Below are 10,125 nucleotides of genomic sequence, written 5' to 3'. Positions count from 1 at the left end.
GGGGGGAGGAAATGCGATCGAGAGAAATAATACGGTGTGGTGTAATTGCGCGCGCACCGGCACCCCTGTTTATTCGTTGTTTAATTGTTTTTTTTCATTGGAAGGACGTAACATATTGCTAGGCATAGAAAGTTTTCGCCAATAAAAAAAAAAATCCTTTAAATGGCAACAATGCATCCAACTGCTGCGAGCGTTTGAATGTTGAATCGAATGATTGTTTAGCGGAAGCTGTGTAGCGTAGCACGACAGTATAGGAAGCAACCGAAAAGCGGGAAGGGACAAAACCGCGTAACAACAACAACAACAACACATGGGAAATACGGGAAATACACAGGAGCGGCAGGTGTGTGTGTGTGTGTGTGTGTGTGTAAAGAGAAAAAAAAACACAGAAATGCCAGGGAAACACAGTGTACGCGTGTACCGTCACTCTGACCCCACTCCTCCCGGCAAGCATAGAATATAGCAAACAGAAAAAAAAAGTTATTAGGAAGAATGGTAAACAATGTGAACAATGAAGTAAAATGGCAAAGAAAGTTATGCACCTATAGCAGATGAAACGAAAAAAAAATTATACAAAATCCCACAATACAAACATACAATGAAAGGTTCACACAAACACAATCCCCCTCCACACACACACACACACACACACACACACACACACACACTCATATATTTCGTCTTGAGAAGGAATTTGGAATTTGGTAGAAAACATGGTACACCAGCTTAAATGCAGCTTACATAATATAAAAATGCCTAACATTAACTAAAAAGGGTAAAGGAAGAAGATGGAAAAAAAAAATCTAGAAATTCAACAGCGCAAGGTGAAGAAACAGCTAGAAAACAACTCACAACAAAGAGAAACATTGCCTGGCAAATAAAAGAAAAGCGAGTAAGGAAGAAAAGGTAGAAAGCAAGCAAACAATTCGATACGAAAACGGAGGGGGATGGGACAGTGATGATGAATTAGGGGAGGGGGGAGCGCGAAAAACGTCGCACGTTATTAATCGGATTACGGTGATGATGGGGTGACACGCAAAATCGATGATGATGATGATGATGATGAAATAAACGCAAATAAACGTAGGTGTTGAAGCATCCTAGAAATGCAACAAAAAAAACCAAAATGAGCAAAATTAAAACCAACAACAACAAAAAAAAACAAGCAAAATCTAACGAGATTTATGTTAAAAATGGTTGTTTTGCTTTCGTTGATTGATCATATGTTTCGGGGGGAGGTTATTTTGCTTACCTTTTCCTCTATTTCACCATTTTTCTTCGCTTCGGATGAATGTTACGTTTTCGTTTTTCCATTTATGATTAGTTCGCTTTATCATTTTGTATCGCGCGTTTGTATCGAAACAACAGCATATAAAACAAAGCAGACAGATAGAACAAATGCCCTAGCTGCTGATTTTTTTTTTGTTTCGTTTTCACATTGATGAGAGTAATGTACAAACTTTAACTACCAATTAAATTGAATTATTGATCAATAAACGTTAAATTACTGAAACACCTTCGCTATTTTTTCCCCTCCCCGGGGTGTGTGATATGATCATTTGTTTTGAAGGGCGAAAAAGGAAACAACACACACACAGCAGGACACATGAATGGGGTTTTCGGGTGGTACAGTTGATGGAGTTGTGGAGTGGAATAGTTCAGTATGCTGACCGAATATCCTATTTCATCGGGCAGCGATGTTGATAAGGCAAGATGAGCAAGGACACAGAGACAGCACACATACCGCCATACACTTGTAGTACTGTTTGCGGTCGAATCAGACTGCATCTTTTTGTTCTGTTTCGCTTTGATTTTCGGCTATTTACATACATACCGTACATAAATCTTGATTAGGTAACGAAAACAAGCTGGAGCCTCAGCTACACAGTGTAACAATAGTGAAACATTAACAAACAAAAAGCAAACGGCAACCAGGTTCAGCAAAGTCTTTAATAACACTAGAACAATATCCTTCATAAGTGATACACGAAATAGCACAGCTGCAACAAAAAAAGGTGCGAGTATCACACACTCCCTCAAACACAAGGATGAGTGCGCTCCGGTAGGTAGTTTACTGTCCTGATGGAATGGCAGGTAGTAGTGCGCTTTAGTGGTCGCGAGCTCACACGCATACCAAAAACCTATTAACGAGAGAAGCGTGGTGTCTAACAGTGGACAGAGTTGTTAGTTTAAAGTTCATTCATCATCTAGCAAAGAAGCCTTGAATACGATAATTTCGCTTAATACTATTATAGAAGAGTTAAACCAACACACACAAGCTAGCCGGATAGGATATTGCCTTACGTTCAGCTGTGGGGGTGTGTGTATGTGTGTGTGTTCAGGAGCATATTGAAAGTTGATGATTTTGGGGGTGTTTCTTTTTAGCGGATTGCACTTGGTTAAAATGTTTGCACATGATATCGAGTTTGTGGAAAAAAAAAGGGAATGACAACACACACACATACATAATACACAAAACAATCAGAAAGAGGTCGCCTCTTAACCAATCTAACTCTAATCAGTTGTGGAGTAAATCGGATCTGATAACGTAGATGGCGGCTCGGGTTTGGTTCGCCGGTTCCGTAGTTTAAAAGACCGGTCGCTTCTATCACCTAATACCACCGAGCCATCCCTATGAGTTGCGAATAGTTGCTAGTAAAACCAAACTTTGTTCAATTGGTTGATGAAATCGAATGCGGGGTATTCGCACAATTTCACTATAGAAATTCTTATTTCAGACATTCATTCATTGAAGATTCATGATACGTTGACAATACATGGGTCTTTAAGGATTCTTGAATCTTTAAGGAATGGAGAAGGATTATTCTGAGAGTCGACGCATGAAGATTCACTGAAGATTCATAGGAATGAATCTTCTCGAAAGATTCGTTAGACACACCACTAGCAAGGAGCACTAAGCAAAATGAAAAGTAAAAAAACAATGGGGTTTGCGGGCGACGGAAAATAGATGGGAGGGCGTAGTATAGAACTAGACGCATAACAATACTACATGAAATTAGTTCTACCAAATTGACTCACAAAATTCAAAAGCCCCTGCCCATAAACCAAAACAAAAAAGGAATATTTAATAAAGCATTACGCAAGGAAATGGAATTCTGATCGTGAACAAACAAAAAACGCCGTAATACTACACTGGGGGATGTAACGGATGGGTGGAACAACAACATGGAGGGAGTAAAACAAAACACACACACACAAATTAATGAGTCTAAAAAGGCCTTCTGCGAACTTTATCATTGCTGTTTCTGTAAAACATACCGACATTAAAACTGCAAAAATAAACAAAAAATTAAACAAAAAAAATCCCGTATTTTACCCCAATGTAGCTGCTGCGCCTACCGTTCCTGGGTATTATATGTGAGTTTTAGTTTTAATTTCCTGCTTAGTTGTTTTGATTTGTTTCGTTGCTATTGTTATTAAATAACGGTTCTTGTCCATATACGCAATTGGTTTTTGTTTGCTAACAAAATAATATCCTTCTGTTTATTTCTTGTTTTCGCTCGGGTTTTCTTTTTTGTTGTCGCTTGCAAAACGCTTTAGTGAATGGAGGTTATCGCAAACAGTGAAAAACTTGGCTGGTAATTTCGAAAAGTTGGCACTGCAACAATTGTACCGGTGTTACAAACCAGTACAAACGCTCCGCTGTATTATTAATTCTTATGCCCGCGTGCTAAGGATTGATTCTGACACGCATAATCAATCACTGGTTCGATTTGCATCAGGCGCCAAGCTGCTGGAACAGATGGCAGGACGGCAGAACACTCTGTCGATCGATTGAAACAAGCACAACTGTCTCTTCCTGTTCCTAGGCTGTGTGTGGCTTGGAGTACTTAAGCAAATCTGTTCCCTAACCTCTCGCATTCTCACTCCTGCACATCCTACACACCACTCCAAAACACTCCTACACACCCAGGCCATGCCGGGCTAAACGAATGTAGTGACAGATTTATAAAAAAAAAATACGTTACACGCAATATAGAGACATTACCATAAATGTGGTTACATTTGAAATAAAACAAATATTTAAAAAAAAAACCGCAAACATGCGTACAAACACAAATGCTTAAACTAGCGAACTAAAAACTAATACGCCCAAATTTGCAAAAAGCGTGCTTTTGCCCCTCACTCTATCCCTGCCGGGGAGATAAAATAAAGAAAGCAACATGAATTTACGGGTGAGGAGAGAACGAAGTTAGGGGAAGGGGTGTGGGGTTCCAAAAAGATGTTCCAAAAACCAATTTCAAGATTATTAATGGTTTGTAGTTATGTGTGTATGTGTTATTTGTGTTTGCACTGGGATTGCTTCCCTCTTCATGTATGGTTTTGTAATCGACTTGTAACAGAAAATAACAGATTTATTTCACGCCAGTATTGCTACACGGCAAAGGCATTATTTGAAAGGATGATACATAGGACATATGGTTTTCATCATATATGTATATACATATATATATATGTATAGTATAGGTATTTCATTTTGTTTGCTTTCCTTTTCGTGTTTTGTTCTCTCTTATTTATATTCGCTTTTTTTTAAACAGCGCATAATCACCATCATCAGTATGGGAGTCTCTATATGTGTGAATATGTATGCCTGTGTATAAGTGCGTTAGTGTATCCTTTACTCTTTAAGGGGTAAGTATATTATAGTAGAACAAATCGTCGGACCCAACGAAACGTTACTGAACAATTCATTATCGCCCTCCCGTTCTCCAAGAAACAGGAGTCACAAATGGTCCAATTGGCCAAAACATGTATGGCAGGCACGACCTAACCGGTTTATAACGTTAAATAAGCAGAAGAGTTATTTGTTTATGCATCTTATGAAGCACAATTTGTTTGTTGTTTTAATTCTTTATCATAACACAAATATCAAGAGGCATCCTGCATTCTGGTGTTTGTTTCGTCTTCCTCACATACAGATGAACATACACATTTACAATTATACATACACAAACACATACTCGCTCACTCGCACTGCACTTCTTTTCTCGTGTCGGTTCTGTTGGTTTAAATTTTGCTTTCGTTGCTGTCCCAAACTATCCCTTCCCCTTTCTTACATTCCTTCGGTGCCGTTTAACCTTCCTGTCCAAAGTCCTCGGTAAATTTGTTCAGTTTTTGCATGTCGTCCTCGTTGACGGTTGGTTTCGTACTGGCCAGAGATTTCAGCATATCGTTCTAAAATTAAACAACAGTGTATTAATTAAATTTATTTCACGATAGGAAACCGCACAAGATACTTAAGCTATTCTTACCATTGTTACCGGTGGCTCGAACAGCTTATCGCCGGGTACGTCTACCCACGTCATCTCGATCGCACCGGGATCACCCGGACTGCACGGTACCAGCAGATCGTCACAGATCGTTTGCTTGTCCACCGGCGATGGGCCGCTCACCTGCTTGAAGTGTGTTGCCGTTTGTACCTTCCGGACTGGTTGCATCAGCGCATCGCGCACCACGATTGAAATGTCCGAGCCGGAAAAGCCGTCCGTTTTGCTCGCGAGCGTACGCAAATTGTCCTCCGTCAGCGTGTGGGCCGTGTTGCCGAGATGGATCTTAAACATCACCAACCGGGCGTGCTCCTCCGGCAGTGGGATGTAGATGCGCTTCTCAAATCGACGCCGGATGGCGGAATCCAATATCCACGGTGTGTTCGTAGCGCCGAGCACTAGCACCCCATCATTGTCACTGCCGACACCCTGCATTTGCACAAGGAATTCCGTCTTGATGCGTCTGGCACTTTCACTTTCGTTGTCCGATCTGGCGGAACACAGCGAATCCACCTCGTCGATGAAGATGATTGATGGTTTGTGTGAGCGGGCCAGCTCGAACAGGTTCTTGACGAGCTTTTCTGACTCACCGAGCCACTTGGAGACGAGGTCGGAACTGGACACGGAGAAGAAGGTCGAATTGTTTGCTTCCGTGGCGACGGCCTTCGCTAAGTACGATTTACCGGTACCGGGTGGCTGCATGGAAAGTAAATCAATCGGTTAAAAGTATTTATCACTATTGTCAAGGAAACATTCTAATTTCTATACTTTTTACTTGGTAAGGGCAGTACTAGCTTACAGAACGATTGCCTGCAATACATTAAATCTAACTTACGCCAAACAGCAGAATACCCTTCCAAGGCATTCGCTTGCCGGTGAACAGATGAGGAAACTTGATCGGCAGTATGACGGCCTCCTTCAGTGCCGTCTTTGCACCTTCCAGCCCGGCAACATCCGACCACTTGACGTGCGGCTTTTCGAACACGATTGCACCTTCGAGCTTTGCCTGCAGCTTCTTCTTCTCTGGATCATCCGAATCCGAATCGGAGCTGTCGTTGCCCTTCGATTTGTCATCCTTCGAGGCACTATCACCGTCCTTTACCGGTTTCTTCTTGCCCTTCTTCAGGTATGCCTTAAGCTTTTCCGCCCGATCCAGATACTGGAAGCACTTGGCCCGGATCGAATCCTTCGCTTTATCCCCCTGGGCCTCATCTGTGGAGTGTAGTGTAAGAATGTGTACAATAGAAAATGAGCCACCATAGGAAGCTATGTAATGACACTCACACTTGATCGCATGCAGAAAGTATTCTACGCCATGCTCATAGAGGCGTAGCGCTTCCTCGTAGTTTTTGTTCCGGTCTTCCTCCGTCGCTTTCGTCACAATGTCGATTGCCTTCTGCAAGGTTGAACCGGACGCCATCGCTGAGCCAGTTCACGTTCGCGTCCAACTCTGGTACGGTCGGCAACCTGTATATCCACTTGATCGTGTGTGTAGTTTCAGCTGCGGAATGAAGAACGGCACGGTACGGCAATTCAAGAGGACGCTTTTCCATTCATGACATACAAATCAATGAAGGGATGACTAATGCCATCGATTTAAATCAGATTACTGCAGCACAAGGCGAATGAATTCCGCATTTTCACGGCGGTACCGCGTTTGTGAACGATCCCGCTACTAACTCACCTAATTTACGCCACCAATCCGCTATTATGCACTATTTCCCGACCGTAAATTTTTGCAGAAGGCACTGAAAAGCAATTTTAAGCTAGTAATAAACAATGCTTGTGACGGCGACAGCCGAAATTGACAAAGGCGTTGAAATTCTTGCACGGAACGACACGAGAAGATTTCCACCGAAGGGCAAATGTGTTTATAACATAAGATAACAGACTTGAATTATTTGAATCGTTCTTTTGGCGGTTGTTTATGGCAAACGTTCCAAGGTGAACAATTTCTATCAAATAACAATTGCATTTACAAGCTGAGTAGACTGTAATAATGTCTTGAACTTTTTCGTTCAATTTTAAGCATAAATCAAGCTAAGAATGTATTTTGGTGGGGAATGTAGAAGCAACTTGATGGTTTGTACAAAATCCAATTGGAATTGACAGACCCGATGATTTCCAGAACGCCCACACATTGAATAGGTCAAAATAGAATAAGACTTAATAGGTTATTATAAGCCCAAGTCTAGGTATTGAAACAACCGTAAAAAAGAGCGAGATTGTTAGAATGACAAGAAATACTTTACCATTGGTGTAAAGTTATGCAGCTACTCACAGTTTGAAGTGCTCCACAACGAATGCACAACATTTGCACCTCGATACCGCTAATACGTTGATGGCTGAACATTGAAAGCTGATACGAAATGAGAGAATATGATAAATAGTAAAGGTTTTGCCATTTGAAGTAGTGCAGATTTTCATTTTGCATAGAACCATTAATTGATGAGCAAGGCATTGAAGTTGATTAGCAAGGTAAGGGTTGATCATGGTTCTGCACGTCCACCATTACAGAACCTAAATAACTTTAAATAGCATAGATTTGCATGTTCAGATTTACGCTTGTCCTACGTCTTCCTATTTTTCGAAGTATTTGACCTGGAAAGTGCCAATTCCTCAAACTGATTTGGAAACTGCTGGCGGCTTCTTGTTTTGTTTGCAATTTTGATGCTCTTGAAACGTTCCACTATTGGAGTGTTTGTCGCTTTTTAACATTGAATACACAATAAATATTTTTCCATTTTATCGTTAGATATTATTATCAATTGATGATGATGAGGATGCAGAAATGAATCAATTATTTTTTACGAGCATATGAGCAACTGCAATTGCACGTGCAATTTACTATTTTTTCGATGCATCGTGCCGTGTGAACTCAATCCAAAATCAAACCTATTTTATGGCAATGGTACGCAGATGCTATAAAGCTTCCGGAAAAGCTTCTTCGCGCACGCACACACGCAACTGTCAACCGGAATGTAAACAAACAATAGTCAAACTCGGACAGCCGGTTACATCAAATCGGCGTTTTCCACCCAACATAATCATTGTCGAAAGAATCAACACTAAAATCATCTTCATGTTTGCTAGCATTCGTACATTTCAGCACAAAGTAGCCCTGCTCCAGCTTCCGGTACGGTGGTATGCAGAGAGAAATATTTTAAAGCTGAAAGAGCGCGGCTTCATCCAGGATGTGTTTCCGGCAGAAACGATGTGTGTAAACTATGAACGGTATTGCTTCATTCCTTACTGATTGCCTTTCTTCAATTTTAGTGACAAAGCCCGCTCGATGCTCGGTTCGACGTGTCAGACTGTGTATGCAGGATTTGATCCAACCGCCAATAGTTTGCACGTAGGAAATCTGTTAGTGTTGATTGGGCTTCTACACACGCAACGTGCCGGTCATCAACCCATCGCACTGGTTGGCGGAGCTACCGGTCTGATCGGCGATCCGTCCGGGCGTAAAACCGAAAGACATTTGCTCGAAACGGAAACGGTACAGCATAACGTGTCCTGCATTAAGCGACAGATAGAAGACATATTTTCTAATCATGAGCGCTATTTCTGGCATAAATCTGGCACACTAAAGCCAGTTATCGTGGTAAATAACGCGGATTGGTACCAGCAGTATAGCTTCGTCGATTTCATGGCCAATGTAGGGCGGCACTTTCGCATGGGTGCGATGCTGTCCCGTTCCTCTGTACAGAGCCGGCTTACCAGCGAAACCGGCATGAGCTTTACCGAGTTTTCCTACCAGTTGTTCCAGGCGTACGATTGGTTGCATCTGTTGCGACATCACGACTGCCGGTTTCAGCTCGGTGGTTCCGACCAGATGGGCAACATCATGTCCGGCCAGGAGCTAATCAGCCGAACGGAATCGAAGGAAGTGTTCGGGCTAACTCTACCACTCATCACGAATGAGGAGGGTGATAAGTTTGGCAAATCTGCCGGAAATGCCGTTTGGTTGTCGGACGAACGTACCTCACCTTACGCGATGTATCAGTTCTTCGTCCGTACGCCAGATTCGGAGGTTGAAAAGCTGTTACGATTGCTTACCTTTTTGCCAGTACAGACGATCGAACAGCTGATGGCAAGGCATCGTCGAACGCCGGAACTCTGGGAAGCACAGAAGCTACTTGCAAACGAACTAACAAAGTTGGTCCATGGAGAAGAAGGTTTGCAAAAAGCGATAGGCATCAGCAGTGCGCTGTATAATGGTGATCTGTCCACGCTCGAGCTGCTTGATGTGAAGGATATAGCACAGAGCTTCGGTGGGGCACCGCTTTGTGAGATCCTGCCGGAACCTGGCATGACGGTGCTCGATGTAGCCCTTCGTGCCCGATGCTTTACGACCCGAACAGATGCGGAAAGGATCATCGGTGCCGGTGGCTTCAGCATAAACTTAAAGAAAGCTAAAAATCCTGCAGAAGTACTATCACCATCGGTTCACATCCTTTCAAACAGGATATCGCTGCTGCGTGTAGGTAAACGTAATTATTACATCGTAAAATGGTTGCTGTAAACAATGACTGCAACATCAAATAAAGTAAGAATGAATAGATCATTATGAGCTGTTAGTACCGAATTGAGTCGAACATTTAAATCCTATATAGATAACCGAAGCTGGGACTATAGAGGAACTTATATAGATGACACTGGACGACCCAGCTTTTTAAGGTCATCCACGTGAACAAAGGAGGCTTAAATTGAGATTGAGTGATGGTTTAATGAGTATGCCGGACAGGTCGGGGCCAATATTAGATTAGCAGACGACACTGTGCTACCCAGAGCGGTTTAAAGTACACCTGCAGCAAACCAAGACCTTCACCGGCGG

At 42.3% G+C, this 10,125-nt stretch overlaps 2 protein-coding genes across 3 annotated transcripts; one reads left to right on the top strand and one right to left on the bottom strand.

Moving 5' to 3' along the window:
• Positions 1-3,230: 3,230 nt before the first annotated feature.
• Positions 3,231-7,114, bottom strand: LOC128307367 (vacuolar protein sorting-associated protein 4). 2 transcript variants are annotated; one of them, XM_053045168.1, is made up of 5 exons: positions 6,973-7,114; positions 6,573-6,789; positions 6,124-6,500; positions 5,274-5,984; positions 3,231-5,196 (listed from the first exon to the last, which is right to left on the bottom strand). In XM_053045168.1, exons 2-5 carry the CDS (start codon positions 6,706-6,708, stop codon positions 5,095-5,097), a joined length of 1,326 nt encoding a protein of 441 aa, XP_052901128.1. In that variant the 5' UTR covers positions 6,709-6,789; positions 6,973-7,114; the 3' UTR covers positions 3,231-5,094. The 2 variants fall into 2 exon arrangements, with proteins under 2 accessions (XP_052901128.1, XP_052901129.1); XM_053045169.1 differs by having other exon boundaries at positions 6,573-6,870; positions 6,973-7,087.
• Positions 7,115-8,312: 1,198 nt separating this feature from the next.
• Positions 8,313-9,813, top strand: LOC128307155 (tyrosine--tRNA ligase, mitochondrial). Its single transcript, XM_053044892.1, has 2 exons — positions 8,313-8,504; positions 8,565-9,813. The coding sequence occupies exons 1-2, from the start codon at positions 8,371-8,373 to the stop codon at positions 9,811-9,813; spliced, it is 1,383 nt and encodes a 460-aa protein (XP_052900852.1). The 5' UTR covers positions 8,313-8,370.
• Positions 9,814-10,125: the final 312 nt, after the last annotated feature.

This window comes from Anopheles moucheti, chromosome X (assembly GCF_943734755.1).
Source record: "Anopheles moucheti chromosome X, idAnoMoucSN_F20_07, whole genome shotgun sequence".
Taxonomy (NCBI): domain Eukaryota; kingdom Metazoa; phylum Arthropoda; class Insecta; order Diptera; family Culicidae; genus Anopheles; species Anopheles moucheti.
This window is presented reverse-complemented; position numbering and strand designations above follow the sequence as displayed.